The sequence below is a fragment of the Mercenaria mercenaria genome, chromosome 7, assembly GCF_021730395.1.
Source record: "Mercenaria mercenaria strain notata chromosome 7, MADL_Memer_1, whole genome shotgun sequence".
Classification (NCBI taxonomy): Eukaryota; Metazoa; Mollusca; class Bivalvia; order Venerida; family Veneridae; genus Mercenaria; species Mercenaria mercenaria.
This window is the reverse complement of record NC_069367.1, coordinates 33,567,434-33,594,366: the sequence shown is the minus strand read 5'-3', so window position 1 is coordinate 33,594,366 and position 26,933 is coordinate 33,567,434. Positions and strand designations below refer to the sequence as shown.

The window sequence follows — 26,933 nt, the reverse complement described above, 5'->3', positions numbered from 1 at the left end:
AGTGCATTTGCGACCAGAATGGATCCGGACCAGCCTGCGCTTCCGCGCATTCTGGTCAGGATCCATGCTGTTCGCTAAAGGTTTCTCTAATTGTAATAGGCTTTGAAAGCAAACAGCATGGATCCTGACCAGACTGTGTGGATGCACAGGCTTGTCTGAATCATGCTGGTCGCAAATGCACTATGTTTTGTTATCTCATGGTGCGGCTCATTTATATTTAAAGTGGAAAAAGAAGGCAGAATATCATCTTTTCTAAAGAAATTTGGAAATCAGTGTTACTTTTAGTTGAACTTATGCTTCTGTTAGTTACACAGACAATTGAAGTAACAACGGAACCCAGAAATATTAAAAACAGCGAAATACTAGTAATCTGGGACATACAAAGTTTATTTTCTGTTTTAGTTCTTATATTTGTATGTGCCATTTCCAGGCTCTGAAAATTTAGATTTTCTAGAATTTATTAACCAAAAAATAGCTTTCTAAACGTAGATTGAATTTTTATCGTATCAACAACAAAGGAAATTATAGGAGTGCAACTCTCACTGCAGATTGTAGGTGACAGGTCGTTGTTTTCCTGGCCCTTCCACACGTAGCTGACAGTTGGTTAATTTCACAGGTAGCGGGTTCTGAAACCACGTTCGAACCCTGAATGCCTGCCCAACATAACCGGTATCTGGTGCCTGTAAAATATTTATATCACAAAGGTAAGTAATATTGTAATAATATACTATAGAGTTCTTTTCTAAGTTGTTTGTAATGACTTTCTTAGAATGCATGAAGTTTACAGTAAGCAATATTACAACGTGTACAGGGTTACTCGGGTATTTATATATGTATATCTGTGTGCATGCTACTGTCATGCTACATACATTTATGTTTTCATAAACTATTGAGACAATAATGATTCGGTATACTTCGGTAAGTTCTAAAGAGCACAGAATGCAACCAAACACAATATTGACAGACTAAGTTTGACTGGGTCTGTTCATGATAGGTAATGGAATGTTTCAAATTTCTAGGCCCCAAAGCACTGACTTGATTGGAATCGTATTATTCAGAAACTTTAAATGGACTTTATAATCCCGAATGACTAATGGAAGTATAATGACAATAAATCTCTGTACTTTTTCAAACTGAAACAGACCGTTATGATTAGGTTCATAAAAGATCGAATGGTCGCAAATGACCAGAAAATCTTACAACACTGATTAATCTTAAATAGATGATATCCAACTGAAAGTAACAGAATAAAAACCTTCATACAGAGCATAGTTTACTAGATGAACATCAAGTGAAACGAGCTATGGACGGATGAGGGAACAATGACAGATGGGTCCCCTTCCTAAATTCCAGTTTGTTTAGTTCTTCTGCCCATTGTTTTCTCGTTTGGGGCAAACCCATTATTTTATCTGGGGACCAAACGCCGCTCTTCATGGAAATACACGCCTCAACACGTGTATCATTGAAGGTTCCATGTTCACCGCCGTTTGAATACATCTGCGGATGTCTCTAAATTGCTTTTTGTACTTTTAGCATGTGTAAATGTTGAGTTCTGCTCAACCCGGGGCTAGAGGGCGTGGACGGTAGCATGCATTTTTACTACCGTCTACCGTCATGAACAGGCTCAATCAAACCGAGCCTGCAACATTTTCGTTTTTGTCGTGCTGAGCGACCTGTGAAGTTTCCACTTTTCTCTATTTTATGACTTTTGATAACACTTTTCAATGCTTCAAAAGACGAAAAGGAAAACATTACATTCTATTTGAGCATCTTTGAAATATGTTTTCTACGACTGAATGAATATTTACAAATATACCTCTATACTGAGATGTGGTTTTCTGAGTCTCACTTCCACAGTATCGGCGAACGTTTGTTCCGTTTCCTCAACCATACATGAACAAGTTATACTGAAGAAGCAGTGGTCTGTCAGTTTATCCAAATAATTGTCCACTAAAACCTCCATAACGAATGATCTATCTAAGAAAAAAAAATAGAAAAATATACGTCAGAGTTAAAGTATGAATATGTGTTGATCAATGTGTCAAGATATTTGATTATGACAAAAGGATGTGGTGATGCCTTTATATCGTGAGCAATGAATTGTGAGGCCTTATTTGTATATGATTTTCCTTAGGCTGTCTTTATGATTCCTGTTCCAATGATCTATATAACCAGCGTAATATCTCAGAAATCAAGCAAATCACTCGATCTTTAATAGCACACAACCAATGTCGTTCAGCCTTCTTTCATTCCCTCTTAGTTTCATTTAACTTTTCCTCATTCACTTTCATTTCAGCTGTTTGGCGTTTCCCTTTCAGTTTCATTAAGCTTATCCTCATTCCCTGTCAGTTTCATTAAGCTTACCCTCAGTCTACATTTTTCCGCCTTATCTCACAGTCTCGTTAAGTTTTCCATCCTTTATTCTCTGTTTCATTAAGTTTTGCTTCATTCCCTCTCAGATTTTCGTTAATCTTACCCTAATTCCCTATCAGTTTCATTAAGCTTACCCTAGTTGCCTCTCGGTTTCTTTAAGGTTTTCCTCCTTCCCTCTTTGTTCAATTACGTTTTCTCTCATTCCCTCTCTGTTTCATTAAGCTACACTCATTCCCTTTCAGTTTCATTGAGTATTTTCTCAGTTTCTCTCTCCTTTTCTCATAGTTTCATAGAGTCTTCTGGCCTTTCCTCTTAGTTTCATTATGCTTTCCCTCACCCCTCTCAAATTCATTAAACTTATCCGGATTCCCTCTCCGTTTCAATAAGCTTACCCTCATTCCCTTCTAGTTCAGTCCTCTGAAGTCTCCCTTTCACAACTCCTTTATACGTGACCCCCGTGTAATACATTGTAGCTACTTTGATATGACCGGCAACAGTTCGTTTCTTTTTACTTCTAGTATTTTTAACTCTCAGCGAAATCTTTAATGGTTGGCCAATAAAAGTTTCTTTGTCAGCACTGAGCACAAATTCTACATCCTGCAAAATAAATGTATTCCGTATGATAACAAGTTTTAATATACCACGTTCATTAAGTGTCATCAAAATGTTTTCAAATATGGAGGCAGTGTGTAACATTGAAAATGTAAAGAAAAAATATGATTTTGAAAAAAGTCACAAAACAATACTGTACTTAAATAGTAGATAATGCGTATTTTTTAAATAACTATTCTTAGTCTTTAATCACTATGGTAGATTGTGCAGCTGTAATTACGTTTTACAAATCGGTTGAATTATCGCCTCTTTGATCTAAAAAGTATGAATTGCCACGAATCGGCCAACTGCCATAGATCAAGGTTAATTATATTTGCTTTAGGGAGCACAATGAAGAATGTGCGAAAGTAACAGCAATAATAACTAGTGTGTGTTCTTTATTGGAAATGTTTGTCAGAAACAACTGTGCTTTTACCTTTTTGCTAGTTTCATCCACGTTGTCAGTTGTTGAGAGGCGACTTGCCTTTTCAACTGCAGCACGTTCTTCCTCTGAACCTTTGTTAATATTCAACATACTTTTAGTAAACGCTGTAAATTTTTGTTTAGTTCATATAAGTTCTACATATAAAATCATGACAACATACTTAAAGGTTAAATTTATAAACGACATTGATCGATAACACAGAAAAATATTGTAAGATCAATAGAAGCTATAACTCACCTTCTCTGAATTTGTATTGGTCAGTGATGTCCTCTCTATCGATATCTGCACTTGACATCCAGTCGTTTATTGTGCTATGTGCCAATGGTTTCTTCGTGCTGATAAACTTACCTATTCTATGTATCAGATAATACATAAAATCATTTATGATGGGAAACAAGCATGAACAGCACTAAACAAAATATATTATATAAAAAAAGAGCGCCAATGTGCAAAAACCAACGTAAGAGCTTTGCGACAGGCAAGAATCAAGATGATTGCACATCCAAACAGATCGTTTATTCCCACACCCATACTACTCGTTTATCAATTTCGGCACTTTTATGTAACTGATAAGCGCACAGTGTGGATCCAGATCAGACTGCAATGATGTGCAGGGATCTGGTTCTATATATTAGTCGCAAAGCCTTAGTGTTGGTTTTCGGAAAGTGGTGTTCATATAATCATTTATTATTTTCATTTCAAAATTCATATCATTTTCAGTCAGGCAAAGTTAATGTCAAATTGTACACGTACATCCCTTGATAAAGTATTGCCACGTTTACCAACGTTAAGACTTATAAATATTTCTTCAATTTTAGTTTACATATTACACAATGGCTTTACACTATGGTTATTTAATATGTAACAATACATAAATGTTAATGTGCTTAACTGTTAATATGCTACAACTATAACACAGAATCTAAAAGAATATTATATTGTAACATTTCTTTAAATGACATTTCTCAATGTAGGGATAACGCATGTTTTTTCGTGTAATAACATCTGCAGAATCCCGAGGGATTGGTTGGTGCCCGAACCCGTTTGAGCGAGGGGACCAACGTATCCCGACGGATTATGCAGATGTTATAACACGAAAAAACATGCGTTATCCCTACAACAAACGACGAGCTTTGAAATCGAACAGAATTTCAAAATATTCAATGTACAAATAATACAGGGTGTTCTTAAAGTCCGTGCACAAAGTTTCAACATAAATAACCAGCAATTGTTTTCTGAACTTTCAAATAGCACGTTATTATATTGATGAATTTCATATTACAGAGAGAGAGAGAGAGAGAGAGAGAGAGAGAGAGAGAAAACATTCCAGTTCTGTTTAATTTGCGCATTACTGAGAATATATACTTATATCTATGGCATTCAGAACTTTTGAGAGCTTGTTTTCTTAAACAGTTTAGAGAATAGATCCTTTCAAATTTTATCATTGTCGGCAGTTTCTACACTGCACTGAGACTTAAAGTAGTTGACTTTTGGGACAGATTCTTTAAAAAAAGTTATCATTTACAACCAACCCATTGATTAAAAAGAAACGTATATTAACGGGACATGGGTAGAATTTATCATATAACTGCATATAGTTTGTAACTTTCAACTTCCGATGAGCTGAAATATACCACCATTAAGGAAAATGTACCATATACAGTTATAAAAAATTAATACAATTTTAGAGGAACACCAGGAAATACACATGTGCTTTGATATTACTTTGACTTTCATTTTTTTTAATCTACACACTATTATGTCCGTAACTGATTTGTTTGAAAACTTGCATCTAATTAAAACGTTAATCTCATTCTCTGACATTTAAATGCTATTTTTATCCAAAAGGCTGCATTTGGAAGTTTAAAACCCAAAATTTAAATAATGTAGAATAGATAATGGATCAGTACGAAAAGGAATTCGAATGTTAGCTTCAGTTGCATTTCCATTTTTGGCTACATATTTAAGAAGATTCTTATCATAACATTTCATTTTATAGTAAACTTTTTTCTTTTTTGAAAGGATTTTATAATAAATTAACACAAAATAAAATGGTTATTCAAGTCAGTAGTCCATTATTTTAATTAAAACTATCTACATTTATCTTACATTTCTAGACAACACATTTTATGATTATAGTTTAGAGTGCTAAAAAATGTAAAATTGTATTTAATGGAATCCTCTTTACAGATAATTATCAGAAGCATAGAAATCTTTTATGTGTCATTAGATATGAGAAAATGTATCATATTTATAGTTACTGTTAGGCACGTTAATAACAAAGTAGAAATTTAGAAAAATAAGTTGTGACTGAAATAACTATAAACATATGTTTTTATGAAGCCTATGAAAAGCTCTCGAAGTAAGATAACTATCAAAATTAAACCTGTACTGTGCATAAAAAACATTTTACAGATGGCAAGGACGTTGGCAATATATACATCAGCGTTATCTTTAGATACATACTTGTCCTTATATATATTTATTACTCGCAGTTTGCCCGGAGAGTAACTCATCCACATGATTTTATCACCATTGACCTCAGCAAATACGAAAGGACCGTCATATGGAAGATGTACATATCCGGTTTTGATAGCTGTTAAAGACATCGGTCCCATGCAGTAGATCCCTAGATGTATACAAACAGCTCAGAAAATCTCTTCATTTTGTACAGAGTATTTGCTGTTTGACCATTTTCCCACTTGAAACTTTACATTTTAATTAAATAATGTGAAAACGATTTTGCTAAAATGTTCCAGATTTAAATATTTTACAATGTATTAACTATATTTAGTATTAATTAGTCATTTTGGCAATATTTTTTATATTGCAATAGGCAATATAAGCCTTAAAAATTAACTCTATAAACTGTGTTATCCAGACAGTACGTATAGTTACAGATGATAGAGAGATGAAAAAGGAGTTAAAATCTTATAAATCTCTATGCATTATTAAATGTTTTAATGTCTTTGAAACTTACCTCCGCTTGCCTCTTGTGGAGTGGCATCTATAGCTTGCCATCCATTATATCCGGACGGCAGATCTGGCCGTGTCATCCATACGTCATTCCAGACATGGAAATTCCTGTAAATTAAATCGCGTTTAGTATGTTTGGAGACTCAGTATAATCCATATGTCGCTCATATAAACTTTACTGATTAAGTATTACAATCATCACAGCAAAAAGCCCACGTTTATTTATCAGTTAAAGTCATGCATGCCAAGTCGTTCAAAAATTTATAATTTAAGGAAGTTTTTAAGTTAACTTAACGTAAAAGTAACTCCATTTGTAGAGTTGTTGCTTGTATTTGTCATTCAAGTTTTCTGCTTAAACTACCGGAATATTGGGATTTAGCAAAATGTGTCAGCTGCCTTATCTTTTAATGTCTTACCAAACTGAGTCGTTATTTAGTTCTTCAATTTCTTCAAACTCACTGTTAAAGTATGTGTCTATTGTGTTGCTGCCATCAGTATCATGTGCAGATAAATAATTGCTCACACTTCTTGCTGGTATACCAAGAGCTCTGCATACTGTTAAACAGATAAGTAAGTGAAAACAGAACATTAAGACCTCGCCAAATAAAACATTTTCAATATTTATATTTTTTGTATAACAAGCTTATGCAGTTGGAGACGAGGCTGGCTGGAGGACCGATTAATGGTCCCCGAGAGGGATTTATCAAATAATCTTACACACTGTGTGACAAGACTACTTTAAAAATTGTACCAAGTGAGGAGACTTGAGGAAAGATTACACTTCTTGCATTGTGCCCTTCTTCATATTGCAGTCTTTCGTTATGATAAATTTCTGTAGATCACAGAAGGGAGATAATTTGAAGAAAAGATAGAAAGAGTTACCATTTGCAGTGCTCTCCCTTTTACTGATTCCTATCTGCATTTCAATTTGATACTAAAGGGAGATAGTTCAGAAAGAAATCACGGTAAAGTTACGGTTTGTATACACTGCCCTTCAGATTCTTCTCTCTTTGTGCCATTGTATAAAAGTTTAACAAAGTCACTCAGATATTTCTGAGTTATTCTTCACGTTAATATCGAATGATGAAATATTTTAGTAAAAAAACAACACATGGTATACCCTTAAACTTCTGTAACTACCTGTTGTAACAACTCCAGAGAACACCCAACATTGTCCATATTTCACTGGGCTTTTTGTGCTGTAGTATTCTTCAAGGATTGCAACACTTCCTGTCCAGCCAAGTGGTGAAGTGCCGTCTCCGTAGTTACCGCTCCAATTCCCCATAACCACACCATTATTGTCCTTACTGTTAACCTGCATTCAAATAATGAATACTGAGGCTTGCAATATTAGGGTTTCATGGTTGTGATTTGAAATTTGAGCATGGAAAAACGCCTTCGATGACAGTGTTATAGCTGATGAAGCAGAGAAATAGGAATCATCAAACTTTGTTTCATCCACAAACAGTAAGCCTATAGTATTGCATATATCCAGGTAGGCCTACAGTACCTGCATGCAGTTCACCTACTGATAACATATCTAAATATCTAGACTATGTATTGCAACCGCATTTGCAAACATTACCTTCGTATGTCAATACTACGGATTTCCTTACAAAACTTAAGAACTGCAGCTTATCATCCAAGAGTTGTTTGTTGACTTTGGATGTAACCCCTCTATATACCAATATACCACATGGTATTGAGGGGTCTGCAGATTTTTCTTAAAAAGGGACAAGAGTCTGTCTGATACTAGTAGACAGAATATGTAAACTTATTGAACTTACACCTAAGAATATAGTATTGCAAAAAAATATTTTTGTTACGTTGCTTATCCGACACAAATTCACGAAGTGGTTCAGACTAGAATAAAATTGTTAAATAAATTTGAATCAGCACTAATAGCTTTGATTTTTTACCATGGTACAAGAAAAAATAATCGCTTAATTTCAGCATAGTTTAAAAAGAATAGATAGAATCCCAGTATTGGTAGTCTCCATCTACATTTTTAGGACCATAATGATCGGCTTTAGAATTGACACAGAGGTCCGGAGGTAGCATTATCTAACTACAAAACCAGGGGTCTTAATTTTGAGCCCCTGCTCCTCCTAAAAAACTATTTGTATATGAGTTCTGTGTATGGATTATTTACACCGAGCAAGCTAAAGAAAACCTGGGAACTTCTAGAATTGGAGCGTCTTCTGCATCGTGAACTATCCTCCCACTTACCAAACTTGATATTCTGCGAGAAACTTGAACTGGATCTCCGCGTAACTGGTCGGAAAGCCCGGACATTTCGTCCAGTAAGTACATAACACAGTCCAGAACATGACCTGAAAACTGTAAAGTCAAATCTAACATTTAAGCAAATATCGGGAAAATGTGGTTCGTATTTCATCAAAAAGCTTTTATTACATCGGAATATTTTTCAAACAAAAAGATCATACAACAACGATCATCCCTGATAGAGTATTTCAAAACAAGCATTAGCTCAAACGGATGAATGCAGATGAAAAGCTTCGAAAACTTCAAACAAAATATTGTTGAAAATCATTTAAAGTTTACCAAAAGACAAAGTTTTATTTGATGATCAGTAGTTTATTACACTTCGGCTTTACAATAATTAAGTTATTTCAGTTATTTGAAAATAAACCAGGTTCGCAAGAAGAAAAAGCTTGAACGTAAAAATGGCATCTTTTGAGCGCCTTATATTGATTTTTAATGAATTTTTAGGGATGGGAACGAATATTCGAATATGAAAATCAAATTCGAATATTCGTAAATTATTGTTTTTTTTTTTTTTTTTTTTTTTTTTTTTTTTTTTCAAAATAAGTATCGTTGATTTTGGGCAGTATGAGCATGCTAATTCTACAGAATAAAACATGTCATGTTTGTTTATCGCGTATCGAAAGATGTCCAATTAACAAGAAAATAGCAATGCATAATTGGCAGGGGTCATCGTTACGGATTAACAGTTTGCAACAGGCGTCAGTGTGTCAGATGCATGTCAAAAGATGTCCAATTAACAAGAAAATTGCAATGCATAATTACCTGGGGTCATCGCTACGGATTAACAGTTTGTATTAGGCGAAAATGTGATATCTTTTTATCTTTTGTTCATTTTTATTGGCGCCTGTTTTATGTAACAAGTTGTAGATTTTTTTTTTCGAAAACAACACCAAACTTGTAGATATTGTCGATCTTTTCACAATATTTTATACAACGTGTTAGACCATCCCTAGAATCTGTTTTCATCCGCCATCGGCCGTATTTGAATTAAATTTTGAAGAACTTTATAATAAAATCAAGAAATAACATATGATTGATGCATAAGTTCATGTTGAAGGAGGTTTAAGTCTGCCTTATTTGCTTTTTACACGACGATTTTTACACGCCGATTGAAAATTTTCAAAATGGCGGCGGTAATACAACAGCTCGTCACGTGTTTAATGGGACGACCTGTTATTTTTAGACGGTCTAAATTATAATCGTTTTGATTTTTTGTATCATTTTGAAGCTAAAACACTGAATTAGTTAAATCTGTTCATGATTATACTGACAGAATCGTGAAATAAAACGCTAGGATCGGCAGGTTTTGCTAGGTAGGATCGGGTTACCCGAAACAAACATCTTTTGCCTTATTACGCACAATGATCCACGCTTTAAACAAATGAATACGTTGTGTATATGCCAATCACTTAATAAGAATTAAAGCTTCCATTAAAACAAACCGAATATTCGAATATATTCGAATATGGCAAAACGAATATTCGAATATTGATTTCAGTATTCGTTCCCATCCCTAGAATTTTTGGGTGATATTATTCAGATACATATTTCTCCAAGTACCTGTCTGAATTACAATGCTAACTAATACTGTTTCAATAAAAATGTATATTACAAATAGAATATGAGGATGCTAAAATTCTGGTTTTGCAACAATATTCTGGTGCCTTTTGAACAAGCGAAAAAAAATCGTATTTGCTATGTGATACTTTTTTTAAAAAGCCTAACATATTGTTGTGATACTCTTAATCTGGTTTCCTGTCATATGATGGTTCCCATTCAAAGCTGTTCCCAAGAAGTATTTTTTTGGAAGTTCGCAGGGGACCAGTCTTTGATTTTCCTAAGAATAAACCATTACCTGCCCAAAATTCCATGGAAAATGGGTAATCTTTTCCGAACTTCCGCTATATAGTTTTCCTGTCTCGTTAAGTACGTATTCTTTAAGTAAATCTTCATCCTTCATATACACCTGATCATCTGTAGCATTTATATTTTTATATGCAAATAGAACATATGAAAGACAAAAAAGAAAATTCTTGTAAATATACAAAAACAATAACATCAAAGAACCAAATTTTAGCGCTATTGAGGATGATGAATCGCAGTTAAAATTTAATCGCACTAACCGAGTACAGGAGGCACAGGTAGTTCGTGTTAGATTGTAGACCTTCTCCACATAATGAAATTATAACTTCCACATAAGATGTAGAAATTACGAATTGAGAGAAACGTAAGGCTTAAACTTATGAAGGTTGTTAGTTCGTTTCAAAATCAAAATATAGTCTAAAATATTCAAATTGCGTGCGGATTTGCCAGAAATCCTTGTGTTTCATCACTGCCCCAAATTTACAACTACATCATACAGTAGACAGCTACACGAAACGGATGGACTCTTTTCACGAGTATCAGAAAATAGTAATTAAAGTCAGACTATCAATCTTTAAACCCCAGTGGAGAATAACCAAAGCGAAGTACATAATCAAAATCCCCTTGATCAAAATCCCCTACACTGAAAAATGACAGGGTGTTACAAAACCCCCTCCATACTTTTGCAGGGGGTATCATAATCCCCTCTGTGATTTTTACTTATTTCATCAAATTCAAATACAACTATATACAACTTAAAAGTCTGTTGCATAAAACACGTAAATACAATGCCTTTAGCAAACATAATATAATTTGGAGCACTGATATCTATATATCTACAATGTTAATCACAGAGGGGATTATGACACCCCCTGCAAATGTGGAAGGGGATTTTGTAACACCCAGTCATTTTTCAGTGGAGGGGATTTTGATCAAGGGGATTTTGATATACACTCAAGTAATGTGAATGACTCCAGACTCGCGAAAGGATTGCTCTTCTTATTATTGCACCCCTTATAGTAAACGCCTGTTTTTCCTTTCTAAACAGACTATTTAGTAAATGTAAATATGTATGTAATTAAAATTGATTTACTTTATTTTGTTTCAATTCATTTATATTTGAAAATTGAATACTGCTTAAGCCGGTGCTAGGGGGCGTGGGCAGTGTTGCAATTTCCATTACTGCTCATGAACAGACTCAATCAAACCGAGTCTGCTATTTTCACTGTTTGCATTGTTTTCGGTGCTTCCGAGGGATCTACTTTCCAGATTATATTAATAGGTCTGACAATAATTTATTTAGAAAATCTTACAGACATATAAAAAAAAACGATCAGTTACCTTTGCACCAAGGATTGAAAAGAATATATATCGGATCCCAATAGACGTATCTAAAAACCGTCGGCTTGATGTTCACAACTGATTTCACCACATCTAGTTTTAGGGCCCATTTACCAACAGCACATGTCGGCGGCGGCACAACCACAAGCGTCACTGAATCGTCATCTTGAGACTGAATGGAAGCACTCCACTTCTTCTCGTCATATTTTGAATTTGTAGACAGGAAGAGTTCTATATGACTTTGTTTTGAGGGTAGAGGGTTTTTTCCTAACAAATTATGCAAGATATGTTTAACATTTCAAAAAGGTATTACTTGCAAATAAGCATGAACATATCATGAATGTATAAGAATGGCTTCCATCCAAAATAATTACTCTCGACAAAACTTGAAGTCACCTTAACAAATGCAGACAGTATGTAAAATCACATTTTCTGATCTTTTGTGTATGTTGTAGTGATATTAAAAATATAAAAATGCACTTCATGGTATTTAGAGCATGCTTAGTAAAACCTGACGCGATTTTAAACGAATCGAATTGATTAAGCTCATTGAATGAAGCCCGCCACATTATTTTATTTGATTCGCTACTTAGTCTACTGTATTGAAGAAACATTACTCTGATAAAATCATAAGATTTCTCATACTAGACTGGGATATGCTATGTCATATATTCTAACACTTTTAAGACTTTCTTTTATATAAACAAAAAAGGATTTTACCGTGTATTTTCACAAAATGACCTATTTTTGGCTATTCCGCCTAAAAAGGATTCCAGATTGATATTCCTTCCTGGTGTATTTCGAACGTGTAAGAATGGAAATAGATTTTAGTTTTTCGGGCTTTGTTGACAAATAAAACACGTTTTCAAAGCACACAAATCCAAAATTTATTTCCCTAACAATTTCCCGCCAGTGAGACTGACTATATCGAATAAAATACCGGTTTGATTAATAATGATATTACATGCCTGCTGATGTAAGTAGAATGTCTTTATATTTTGACTGCGTTGTTAATTTTAGACATACCATAAAGTTCACTAATATATCATAAACCGTGGTAAGTAAACTTGATGACGTCATTATTACATGGCTATCACAAGGGCGTGGTAGATTCATTTTGAATAACTGAAGGTTTCTCATACCAAACAGGTTTGTATATGACATGTAACAGTGTAATTTAAGGTTTGGGATGTTGTGCAATAATTTGCTTAATGTTTGTCATACGAAACTGAGGCCTTTTTGTCATACCACAATGTTTTGAATGTTTCTCATACAAAACTGAGGTTTGTGATGTCATATTTGCAGCAGTGTCACTGTATTAGAGGTTTCTCGTTCGTTCTAAACTAAAACTTTACATGTTATATAGTAATACTTTGAAGGTTTCTCCTATCAAATTGCAAGGTTAAAGTGAAATATTATATATTTTTCTTACCAAATTGGAAAACTAAACGCACGTCATCTTTCGCAGCATCATACGGCCTGTTGAACGTAATCTTAATGAAGAACTGCTGACCTCGTCTAGCAACAAGCATTTCTTTGCTAGCCCCATATACTTGCGCATTGGTAATGTCAAACTCATTAGTATGGTGGGCCTGTGTATTGTACCTGATGATCAGGTCAATGTCAGATATTTTGATAGCGTCAGCATCTTAAAGATGACAAAAAAAAGCACACGTAAAATAGAGAACGAAATAAAAGTGAAAAAGAAATTTTAGAATCCTCGGCTAGTTAAGACAGCCGCATATATAGCAGAATATATATTCTAAACGGCTAAACATCTATTTCTTTTTTATAAAGTTTGGTAACAAATCTTTTAAAATAAGTCTTAATCTTTTACAATAAGCCTTATACAGAGACAATTTATATTGAATATAAAACAAATTATTTAAAATCTTGTAAAACAATGAAAAAGAAATGGAATAGTCCGTAAATTAAACGGTTAAATTATCAATTCCTTTGGGAACAGATTATAACTCATAAGAAGTGCACAGATTTTTTTCTGGGAAAAAAGTGCTTATAGTATGCATCGCAATAAAAATCATGTTTTGCAATCCTTTTACAGATATGCTTTATCTGCACAATACAATACAATACAATACAATACAATACAATACAATACAATACAATACAATACAATACCAATTTTATTTTTTATCGGTATGGCAAAACCAATCAACATTAGCTATGAATAGCTATTGACCGACTTGGATGTTTCACAATCTAATAATATAATGGGGAATGTTTTGGTAATCGGATCCAATTCATTCTCTTTTCAGGCACTTTTTAAATAGTGTCAACTCCAAAACGACGTAGGCAGAAAAGTTAGATTGAGCGAAGATATGTCGGGTCGGCTGCAGTAGTTAATGCGTCGAATCAACTTAAAAACGACGCATGCGGAAAAGTTAAATTGTGCGAAACTATGTCGAGTGAGCTGCTTTAATCCTTACACCAAAACATCATTAATTTTATATTATGTTACATAGTTTTGTATGAACTCATAAAAATATATGTATATTCATAAGACTTCAATGATCCGATAAGCAATGAATTACACCATGGATCTTATTCAAGGTAAATCGACTGAGTTAGTTTCATAAACTGGAATAAATTAACACTTTCGTGCACGATGCATTTTTGAAATGATCGTCTACATTTGCTATATCATTCGTTCTTTTTCACCCAATATGGCAAATGCATTTGTCGTAAGAAAGTGATCTCACATAAAGAAAAGTACCTCCTCCATATATCGACGATGTCGTTGAGTTGTAATTTACATAGCGGTTTGAGGCTGCTAAATGTGCCTCATAATCTGATATATAATCGTCATGTGGACGCCCCCAGCGCACAGGCCTTCTCCCTGTCTCAGGCAAACGACCACTATACATCCTGTCACAGAAATATAATATGTTCTCAATGCTTTGGTTATATTTTAAGGTATACAGCTTCTTTATTCTTCGGTGGATTTAACCCTTACCCTGCTAAATTTCTATAATGAACGTGTTCATTTTTCAATTTGGACAGTACCATTAAATGTATAAAGGGGTACTTACTAAAAAGATACTGGCTGAATGGCGAACAGTGTAGATCTTGATCAGACTGCACGGATGTGCAGGCTGATCATGATCTACACTGTTCGTATTGACATAATCAGTCGTGTCCAGCATGATAATTACCATTTTACAGAAGCTAGTATGATAGATGCCATTAGTTTCTGTAACTGTGATCGAACCTATGCTATTTATATACATGCAATATATACCATATATAATATTTCATGTATATAACGAGCTTATGTATGTAGATAATTCATAATAAAATAATATTCTCTTCTGTTCTGTTCTGTTATACTCGGGTGATATATTCAAAAATATATCCGGAAATAAAAATATGTAAAATCTGTGTGTCTCTTACATTTTAAAGGCCCCGAAAAATCATATAGATATTTTAACAGATTTTTGGCTAATAGTATTAATTTACAATAACTTTTTCGTGGGCGGTTAAAGAACGTGAGTCTATATTAAATTCAACGCCTTCTCTTTCAATAGAGAATATTAAGGCGTGTCTAGAATGAAAAAATCAGTATGCTACTTTTAAAACTAGTAAAATATGCACCATATGCTATGGGCAATGCAATATATGAAATAATATAAAAACAAAATATTGAAAATACCAGTTTAATCTTAAAATCTCAACAAAAAAAGCAAGCTAAATATAAACCATTTACCTTAATGTTATACAAGATGTTAGTTGGTTACATATCCACCTATTACTGTTCTTCAGTTACCCGTCCACTTTTTTAACATTTTGCCTACTTTTTTGGCGCATTCATCCGAAACACTACTATATCACGCTTAACATCACATACGTAAACAATTAAATCGAAAGGGCGCTACCTCGCTGCAATTATCTTTTTTTATTTATGATAGCATAACTTGTATACGCAACTATTGAGAATTAAATATGATTTAGTGGTTTTCGTTAAAGGTGAGTTTAAAGTGTGTTACGGCCAAAACATTCATTTTCTATGTATATTTTGGGTGTGCATCTTTTTTCGTTATATCAATGTACAAAATGTGATTTAGGACAAGTTTGCACCAAAGGACATTGCCCCAATGAAAAAATGAAGTGGACATTGCCCCAGTTGAAATGCGATAGACCATTTGCCCCCATTGCTTATTTGGAATGACATTGCCCCCAATATTCGTCTATATGCCAGTTTATATAATGTATTTAGGGTGTTTTATTTAAATTACTCTAAGGCACTTTGCAGTAAAAATAAGTCTTTTTTATAATAATTTGATAATATGTTAAATACTTCAAGGTTAAGGATAATAAGCCTATTATTGAGTAATAAAAAGGTGCTCATAACAGTGATATATTTCTTATTAGTGCATTTTTTTAACACTCAAACTTGTAATTGGCAATATTCTACATCAAATTTAAAATCAAAGCCATTGTCCTAAAAATACGAATCTTGTACAAGTTCCCAAAAAATGACTGGGGACAACATTTTGGGCAATGTCCAGTTTCAGAAATAAGCACTGGGGGGCAAATTCCATCTACCATTCACTGGGGGCAAATGTCTAGCATCCACTTTTTCTTGGGGGCAAATTCCTGGGGTGTCAAATTCGGATCCCACAAAATGTAGATATACAATCACCAGTTAGAAAGACGCCATTACAATTTATTAATGGACCGCTTAAAATTCTGATACCATTTTCACTAATGGCATGTAATACCGGTGTGGCCAGTGGTCTTATGTAGGTCAATCGAGTCAAAAGGCTCTCATTTTTAAAGTTACCGACCCCGTACAACAAGATAATTATATACCAAAATGTTCGAATAGACGAAGTTCAGGAACTACCGGCAAATATTGCATAAGTGGTGGCATTCTGAGAAATCCAAGATGGCGTCCAAGATGGTCGCCAAAAATTAAAAATATCACTTTTTGCAATTTTGTGGACCTCTATATTGCACATAATGATTTTAATTAATTTTTATGTCTTAAATATGCAAGAATACACATTGATATGATCATTTATTGCTAAATTTCGTGAATTTTCCATTAATATTGCCAAAAAAATAGACAAAATGTTCCCATAAAATGGTTAAATTTAGGGAATAGGGTTGCGTTTTTAACAGCAGAACAAAGATCTGTTTACGAAATTTGAATAGATTTGTGCATTGAAATCAACTGTAACCTTCAGGTAATAAAAATAGTTACATGACATAAGAAAAGAGATTAAATACTTGAAACCATAAGCTTTCATAAGTGGGTGGGGTAATTTTGCACGCGTTTTAGATATAAATGCGTACACCGTTACATTTTATATTTTTTAACTATTTATTAAACTTTACCTGTTAGCTTTGATTGCTCTGTGTGCATAGTATATTGCAATCATGCTACATTTAGGCTAAAAGAATGTACCATCTAAAAGCGAAAATCAAAGATGGCTTCCAAAATGGCTGCCACTTACACTGAAAATGGTCCAATATAAGGCTAAATTTAATTCATATGAGTGGCAATTGGACTTAATGACATAAAAGTAACAAAACATATTGTATTAAACAGAATTTATTCATATTTATTCATTTTGGATAGAAAACAGATATTAAATATACTTTTAAAAGCTTTTATAAACGGATGGGGTACTCTGACATGCGTTTTTAGCTCACCAGAACACAAAGTGCTTAAGGTCAGCTATTGTGAGAGGTCATTGTCCGGCGTCCGTCGGCATCCGTCTTGCGTCGTCCGTCAACATTTGCCTTGTGAACACTCTAGAGGCCACATTTGTGACCCAATCTTTATGAAACTTGATCAGAATGTTACTCTTGATGATTCAAGTTTGAAACTGGGTCATGTGGGGTCTAAACTAGGTCAGTAGGCCAGATCAAAGGAAAAGCTTGTGAACACTAGAGGCCACAGTTGTAACCTAATATTTATGAAACTTGACCAGAATGTTTGTCTTGATAATTTCTAGGTCAAGTTTGAATCTGGGTCATGTTGGGTCAAAAACTAAGTCAGTAGGCAAGATCAAAGGAAAAGTTCTTCTCCGACCTCCTTGGTGCGTGCACGTCGCGGAGAGGGCACATATGGCGCTAAAACTGGGTTATGTGGGGTTAAAAACTAGGTCACTAGGCCAGATCAAAGGAACAGCTTGTGAACATTCTAGAGGCCAAAGTTGTGACCCAATATTTATGAAACTTTGTCTTGATGTTTTCTAAGTCACGTTCGAATCTGGGTCATATTGAGTCCGACCTAGCTTGTAAAACTTGATCAGAATGTTTGTCTTGATAATTTCTAGGTCAAGTTCGAATCTGGGTCATGTGGGGTCAAAAAGTAGGTCAGTGGGCCAGATTAAAGGAAAAGTTTGTGAACACTCTATAGACCACAGTTGTAACTCAATCTTTATGAAACTTGGTCAAAATGTTTGTCTTGATGATTTCTAGGTCTAATTTTAATTTTGGTCATTTGGGGTCAAAATCTAGGTCACATGGTCAAATCAAAGGAAAAGTTTGTGAACACTCTAAAGGCAACAGTCAATCTATATGAAACTTAGTCAGAATGTCTTGATGATCTTTAGATTAAATCCGAAACTGGGTCATTTGGGGTCAAAAACTAGGTCAGTTGGCCAGATCAACTCTGCTGAATGATATAGGGCCATTATGGCCCTCTTGTTACTTTACAGTACCGTACTGGTGTATCGATTTATTGATACATGTCCCTTGTGGTTTTTCTAAGGTTATAAAATTTATGTAACCTTTCTTTAATTCAAAACAATCGCGACGAATCTATATTTGCTTAAAACAAAATAAATTCATCGAATTTTGGATATACTTCAGTTCTGTAGAAATGTATTACTGACTACCTGTAATGTAGTGTAACTGAATAACACAAAGTTAGATAAATGGCAAACTTAAAGTTTGCTTTAACTGTAAACAGAAGGATAAGACTGCAAGGGACAGTTTTAGTTTTTAAGTCTAATAGTCATTAGTTGCAACAAAAGCTAATATTGTAAACACGTTTTGGCATGTATCTGTGTTGTCAATGCAGCCTTTACATTCACAGGCATGCGTACATGGCTATTCATTTCTTGTGCAAATGTAGTTATCAGAGCAAAAATCTTTACAGAGACACACTAGGTCACTTAGGAGTTCGGGTGCTGCTGCAGGCTGAGACATCATGTGTGGACTCTATAGACCAGTATCTGGATCAACCATGAAACAAAAATCGGCTTGGATTAGCAAACTAAAATCTTTATTTGCCGCATTTCTCCAAATTAATATCTGATACGTAAAGCGGAGTAAATGCAACATAAAGCTGTCGTCAGTTGGTGGTAGCTTTCTTGGTTTCAACCGCTTCTTTTCGAGAAAAATACTTGAACGCAAGGAATTAAAAAAAGACAATTTGAAGACCCATAAAGGTACCCCACAAAAGCAGTGGCAGCAGACTTAGTTTTGAAAGACAAACATGGTGCACTACCAAGACTGGAGAGATCATGAAGTTGTTCTGCATATTTCAGCAGTACCTAGAATGCCTTCTTTTCACCCACACCATACATTGAGGAACAAGTGTCACATCCTATAACACAGTATACAGGTAACAAGATATCCTGTTGGGCTGGCGACAAATTCGCAACCACTATATGGATTGGTATATATCTGGTAAGGTCAGTATGTGTAGACCTTCGACCAGTTTTGAGAAAGATTGTGTCAATACCAAGACTACTGGTGTGAAGAGTTAACAAAACCAAAATGTCTGATTCTGGTCTAATAAAATCTGTAAAAGATCCTTTGGAAGCAAAGAATGTAACCAAGAATAATAATAGCAGACTCGGTTTGATTGAGTCTGGTCATGAGAGATAATGAAATGTGCAACACCTCTAACAACGGCCTTCCTGGTGCCAAGACTGGATGCATATGCCAAGTGTAATATTTTCCTACCATCAGCTTCTTCCTGACTTGATTCCATTTGATAAACAAAAGAAACAGCACTACAACAGACTCGTAGGATTTTTTCATCCATACCACCTGAAACAAAAATAACTTTATCTGTCTCAAGCAGATTATGACAATTTTCTGTCAAATATCTTGTATACAGCTTTATTAACTCATTCTTGCTTTTGCTCCTAGTCAAGACTTTCTTCCAGTCAGTAATCAACATTTGCATAGCAACTGGCGCAATAGTACTAGTGTTACCACGCTTCCTGCGTGTCTTGGACTTCTAGCTATCTGTCAAATATCGGTCAAAGACAACATGAACCTGTTTACAATGCAAACTGCTTTTAAGGACATAGCTCCAAAACCCAGAGGCCATCTGAATGTATGTCTGCTTTTTATCTTTAGAAGGTTGTAGCGTTTGAACAATAGTCAGAGCATCAAAAACAATACAGTCAGGCTCAGAAACACTTGAGACAATGAAATCAGAACCAGCAAATTTCTCTAGCTTCTCATCAAAATCAGACTTCTTCGTTGACATCATGTCTCCGTCATCAGAAAACAAACTAATTGGTACAGGAGCATTTTCAAATGAAAGTACTCGTTCAAGTGGTACTTTCTTGAGGGCATTGATGGCCAACAGTCTTAAATACATTTCCTCTCCATTTATACTGACAGCCTTTGAATTAACAAAATCATTGTCCTGAACAAATTATTCAGTTGTACAAATAATTCATGGAAGTATTTTAGACTTGTCTACTCGTTTTAACCCCATGATTTGATTGATTCTTGTTTATTTAGAAATTTGACACGGTCATGCACTGTTTGCGTTCTGGGTTTCAATATTTTATTACATTGACATTGTGTATAATTGTAAAATCTATCAGGAACAATAATTGTAAAATATTTTCTTCTAGATTTACCCTTTTTAGGCTTTATTACATATAGTATGTAATTTTATGTATTTCTACATTGTTTACATTTATTCATTTGAATGTTCCCGCTTCCAAACATTAACCAGTGATATGGCTATTTGTACCTCAACAATTTGGTCCTACCCCAAAATACTATTGGTAACCAACAAAATTTGTTGCAGCAACAAAATTAGTGTTAAAATGATAGTAAATGAAACAGATATTGACATATAAGATCAATCCTACTTACGAGTTTCTTCCATTCCCAATCATCAGCTGTTCTTCGTGTTATTTTATAACATGACATCCAAATGAGTTACTCTTGATCAAACAAGGCACAGCCTAGTTTGTTCCATAAATACTGGTAGGTAAATATTTGAAGTAAAACTGATGTAAGCTCATATTAAACGCTTAATGTTTTTCTTACAATAAAAAACATGTGTAGGTTAAGAAAAGGTGACTTAAGTCAGAAAAGATAATACAAAATATGCTCAGTGCTTTTAAGTCTGGCTATTTTCAGTGAAAGATGTGGCCATTTTGAAAGCCACTTTGGATTCTACATATCAGTTTACACATTCTTCTTGCTCAAATATAACATGTTTTCAACATTATATATACAAACAGTGCTTGGAGTTGATAGGGAATGTCAGTTTCTAGTCATATTAACCATTTACATTTATTTCTAAAATTCATGTCAAATCACCCCACCCACTTATAAAAGCTTATGAATTCAAAAAAATGTATTTTTTTCTAACTCTTGTGTATATATTTTCATTATCTGAATGTTACATTTCATATCTGAGCATAAATACATGTACATTTTGTCATATCCTTTTACCTGCTGTTAAAAATAACACCCAATACCCTAAATTTTACCAATTCCGAGGGAACAATTTTCTACTTGTTTGTAAAATTTACAGAAATATATATACAAAACAACTAAATAATGTAATTTCAATGTGTATCCGTGCATATAAAGACATAAAACATAATTAAAATCATTAAGTGCAACACTGGGGTCCACAAAGCTGAAAAAATATGATATTTTTTATTTTTGGCGGCCATCTTGGACGCCATCTTGAATTTCTCAGAACGCCATCATTTATGCTGATTTATGCCGGTAGTTTCATAAACTTCAGACTTCTACGAACATTTTGGTATATAACTTATATTGTTGTACAGGGGGGTCCAGGTTCATATTTTTTTAAAGCCAGAAAGTCACCCTACCACTAGTAGTCAACAAGCTTGACTGTCAATCTAAAATCCGCGATTCGAATACCGGTCCGCACACCTGGGAAATCTTGGTTCTCTTGAGTGCATCCCATCTAACTAAAAGGATATTACATTGGTTCTTCCTCGGAAATAAAAACGGCTTCGCGTATATCGGTCCTAAATACCAGACACGTTAAAGAACGAGGCGACCTATGCTTAGTTAGCCGAACAAGCCTGTATCTAAAAGATTACTCTCTCTTTGTGTTTAAGTGACTTTCTATCGCCAGATAGCTCTGTTTCTATACTGGTATAGACTGAATTGGCGCCCTGAGTGGCTGCCCTTGTATATAAAGAGCCTTTGAACGAACGTGTTTGTCATGAAGGGCGCTGTATAAATCTGGCACGGGCGGAATTTAGAAAAGTTTTAGACGAGCGCACTTCCGTAGAAACTGTAACAGTTAAAAGCACGATTTTTATGGACTTTAAAGGAGTTTCAACAGCCATGCACATTGAAAATTTCAACACAACTGGTTTTATTACAGCTTATATATAGTTACTATTTAGTACATACTCTGGTGTTTTTATCGTGCGCATGGAGGCTACGGTGATTCTTTACCAACCAAAAGCGCTGCTTGTATGTGGTTAATGGTATTATCCAAAGTCCAAGATCTACCACGTGTAGGGCGCACTAAAACGTCAGCATTCCCTAATAACATTGCTGCTGTAGTAACCACTGTATCAGAAGACTTGAATTACATAGTTTCCAAAGTAGCTGCATCAGTGGGCATTTTATCGGGAAGAATTCATGAAAATCTGACTAAACAGTTGAAAGTGTCGACGTTGTGCGCACTTTTGGTACCTCGTCTTCTGGCAAAAGAGCAAAAAGCCCAAATGGTACAATCTTGCAGAATAAAAATCTTCTAAAATATATATAAAAAATATAGATAAAAGGAGATTTAATGAACTTCTCACAGGGGAAGAGACGTGATGGGTACATTATTTCGAACTTCAAACTTTAACAGCAAACAGTGGCTTAGAAAATGAAAAGAATGACCAGTTATTGTTAAAAGACTGGTTTTTTACACAATTTTCTTCAATTCCAAAGCACCTGTTGCGGCAACTACCCAGTGCACCCGCCTATTACTGTAACGTTTTACAGAGAAAGTGTTCTAAAATTAGTTAGAAAACATACGTTAAACGTCGCTGGTTTACGGGGCATCTACCTTATTCATGACATCTGCACCCAAGAGCATTATTGTACAGTAGTATTCACAGGACCAGCAGGTCAAGCAATTTACGTACCCTCCATATTTGCCCGACTTGAGTTCCTGTGATTATTTTCGTTCCTTTCCTGACAAAACTGCTGGCTGGGCGTCGCTACAATTCCAGAAGCGCACTTAGTAGCCCAGTGTGCCGGTGTCTGCATAGTATACCAAAGAAAGATTATTCTGCAGGCTATCAGGCTGTAGATAACTCGTATTCCGTTAAGTGTGAACATTTTGAGGAATTTGTGTAAACAGTATGCTTAAATACGGGGTCTTCTATATTTTATATGGACATTCTCAAAATTTCTGAATTCCCCTCGTATAATATAAATCTTGTAAAATTTGTACAAAATGAACAAAAACCCTAATTATGGCATGTAGGGTAGATGACTCCAAACAACACTCAAATGCAAAAGTATTATTGATGACTTACGAATAATGTCTCATAAGCCATTCTGCTCCAGTACTATATCTATACCCTAACTTAAAAAGCCCGGCCTAAAACAAGTCCAGTTTATATCCGCACTTTTTGTTAACAAACTCTGTTAAGTCGCCTTGTACATGGCAGTGCATGTATGCCGTCATCAACGTAACCGTTATCAAACGGTGCGTGTTGATGGCGATAGTCGAAATTGTGTTCATAAAATATACTGTGCCAAAGAGATTAATTCTTGGTCCAAGAGGGTGGGGTATGCAGTTGTCATGGTCTGCTTACTCCTTTAGATCTTAAATCTCTTGAAATACCCATTTTAGGCCAACAAAAGCTTGTAAAATAATGAAAGATTATTTTATTGTTTGTAAACCAGCTACACACCTGTCAAGTTGATATATTGTTGGTGCATTTATGTAATTGTTTATTATATCAAACCCACACGTTCTATACGTCAAGTTGTCAGACTGATGTTAGAGAACTGCTTATATATTGATGGTTAGATATTTTGGTAGATCAGAAGGGTCTAGAGAGACCAGGTGAGACCTACGAAATGGGTCTCATAGATACTAAGATTCAGTTAGGCTTTAGCTATGACATTTGTTAAGACTTAAGAAGTTACAAAATAAATTATGAAAGTATGAACGAAATATTCCATTGTGCAAATAAACATCAAAAACGTTCAGACTCGTGTTTGTGTTGTGCTATGTGACAAGCTGTGTCTAGGACTGGTGCAATGAAAATTGCCTTACTGATACTGTCTCATGACTGAACTGCAACACGCTGGTGCTGAATACATGTAAAACAGAAATACACACATTTGTAATGATATTCAGGTCAAATTACTCAATTAATTATAAACAAACCCTTATTGATTTGCGCTGGTGTTCCGGCAAAGGCCAATGGCTCTTTCATAAAATCAACAAACTGTGTGAGGAAGCGGAGAAGGTGGGAAGGGGAGCAACATGGGACTCTAATATGGATATGAAACGGCCGGTCAGCTCTGTGTATGGGACTGGCATTGTCCCAGTCCATGACTCTAGTTAGATCCTCGGACGATCCGTCCACAGATATCAGACTGGCATGGAAAGAAAGTGATAATCACGCCAAGATTTCGACTATGTCTGGCACAAGTACGCACAATGTGTCACATATTTGACTCATCCATCATGAATTACCTGGTTACCTCGTGATAAGTGTATTGTATTACGCTGTTGCGCCGTGTCCTTAATAACATACTGGACAAACTGCAACAAGTTCAGAATAGAGCAGCCTATATTGCATCTATGACGTCCCATCACAGCCAGCTCTATATTTTGCATTGAAAGGTCTCTCTCCATTGACTTCCTATGGAGTGCAGAGCAAAGTGCAAAAAAATGACCCACCATATGAACAAATATATTATATAATATATATACATCATTAATCCACCTTTGATGAATCAGCAACTAAAAAATAATCTATACTAAATAATTGTATAACTATTGCAATTTTGCAGTTGTCAAAGACATAAAAACAAAAACAAAAACAAAAGCCATAGGTCTATCCAAAATAAGATTTTTTAATAACAATTACAATGTCAACCCTTGCCAGGAAACAGGAAAAGTCACATTCAAAGAAAGCAGCTGCCAATACAGCACCCTATATGGAGATACTGGTTTTGTTCTAGATCGATCGTCTTAAAGCAATATCCAACCAATTTGTAAGATTGAATTTGATTTTACAAAACTTGAATATTGCAGATCAAAGCCATTACCAGTTTGCGTCCAAGGGTTGTTTACAACTCTTTTAGATCTTCTTGGTTGCATTATTTGCTTCCAAAGGATATTTTTATAGATTTTATTAGAAAACACCATTCTACCTTGGATTACATGGTTATTTTACTGTCATGGTTACAGTCTCATCACTCTAAAAAGTCACACAGAAAAGTAAGAGCAGTATTAACTTTTATAAATCGACATGATTTTACAATGTCAATTCTAAAATTTATTTGTTTTATTTATTGATATTTTGTGACTTGAAAGACAAAAATACAAAATAGCATTTAAGAAACTACATATTTAGTATTGTTATGGTAAAAATGACTTTTTCTAAATTTCTTATGAAAAGTCCCTTCTTTTACATAGTTTGTAACTAAAAGTGCATGTCAATTATGCTTGTTTAATTTCTTATGGAAAACCTCTTGAAACTGAAATAAACATCCAGGCGATAATACCCGGAGGCAATAACTATCGACATCGCAATGCCGGTCACCCGTTACCAATACCATATAGCTGTTGTCTCCCCTGGTATCGATTTTCTGCCATATCTGTCATGAGGTCAATTCTACCTCATGATCTGATAAGTACCACGGGGAGCTGTCAAGGGAGAACAAATGTTTCTGACTGTCATCTAAAGATCTATGAGAAAGTTTCTCATCCACACTAAACAACATATCATAAAAAATATATTGCGTCAAAACTCACTGTCTTTCTCCCATTAGGAATTAAAGAGTAAAAGACATGACAGGCCCTTTATAAAAAGATATCCCCTGATTGCAAATATTTACTGGAATTCAAAGCATGCAGTCCGGAAGAAACTAAAAGAGACTCATCAAAGATACATTAGTTCATATTCAAAATGTTAATCAGCCTGATATACCTTCCGGCTTCCAAACCTTACAACTAAAAATACTGTTTCCACCTGAAGCATTCCAGAAAAAGTGCAGCATTCATGCAACCTTTTAACTACCTAAAACAAACTCATTCAGATGGAACTTCAAAAGTGACAGCTTTAACACAAAATAGATCTTCGAGACAAATATATTGTTTGATCAAAAAAAACAACACCTAATAAAAGTGAAAAGGACGACAGGTAAGATAAGATAAGATAAGATAAGATAAATTTTATTTTGAGTCGGCAAGACAAGTAACAATACAACATAAGCACTCTAGGTGCTTAAATGAACCGACTATAAGGTCTGACCAAGTCCACTACCGGTCCATATCTTTGCAGAAGCAAGAAGCGTGTAGTGTCCTTCGGTGTTCTGTACCATCTCCAGCATGGTTTCTGGGGGAAAGCATCATGTGCGACACAAGAATTATGCTTGCAAACGATATTGTCAAACCGGTATACAACAAACAATAGGCTGACCTGATCCGATTAGATTCTATTATAGTCTTTGAAAAGTGCGAACTTATGGTTGGTCAAATCCTCTCGCGGATTAAGAGTTTCCTTGACAATCGATATATAATCCAACACAGTATAACTTCATATTCTATACCCTATCTTTTCTGGAGATGGGCACGATGGAGTTT

The 26,933-nt window shown here is 34.8% G+C and overlaps 1 protein-coding gene across 1 annotated transcript in view; it reads right to left on the bottom strand.

Annotated features, from left to right (window-relative positions):
- LOC123555953 (uncharacterized) overlaps window positions 1–15,768 on the bottom strand; it is a 71,564-nt gene extending 55,796 nt beyond the window's left edge. The window contains exons 1-15 of the mRNA XM_053547092.1: window positions 15,603–15,768; window positions 14,613–14,764; window positions 13,311–13,526; window positions 11,879–12,145; window positions 10,530–10,648; window positions 8,615–8,725; window positions 7,526–7,700; window positions 6,802–6,940; window positions 6,390–6,493; window positions 5,876–6,038; window positions 3,647–3,762; window positions 3,401–3,480; window positions 2,766–2,970; window positions 1,817–1,977; window positions 544–680 (exon numbers count right to left, since the gene is read on the bottom strand). Coding sequence (XP_053403067.1) covers window positions 544–680; window positions 1,817–1,977; window positions 2,766–2,970; window positions 3,401–3,480; window positions 3,647–3,762; window positions 5,876–6,038; window positions 6,390–6,493; window positions 6,802–6,940; window positions 7,526–7,700; window positions 8,615–8,725; window positions 10,530–10,648; window positions 11,879–12,145; window positions 13,311–13,526; window positions 14,613–14,763 — 2,144 coding nt within the window. The 5' untranslated portion in view covers window position 14,764; window positions 15,603–15,768. The remainder of the gene's footprint in view (window positions 1–543; window positions 681–1,816; window positions 1,978–2,765; window positions 2,971–3,400; window positions 3,481–3,646; window positions 3,763–5,875; window positions 6,039–6,389; window positions 6,494–6,801; window positions 6,941–7,525; window positions 7,701–8,614; window positions 8,726–10,529; window positions 10,649–11,878; window positions 12,146–13,310; window positions 13,527–14,612; window positions 14,765–15,602) is intronic.
- Between the last annotated feature and the right edge of the window lie 11,165 nt (window positions 15,769–26,933).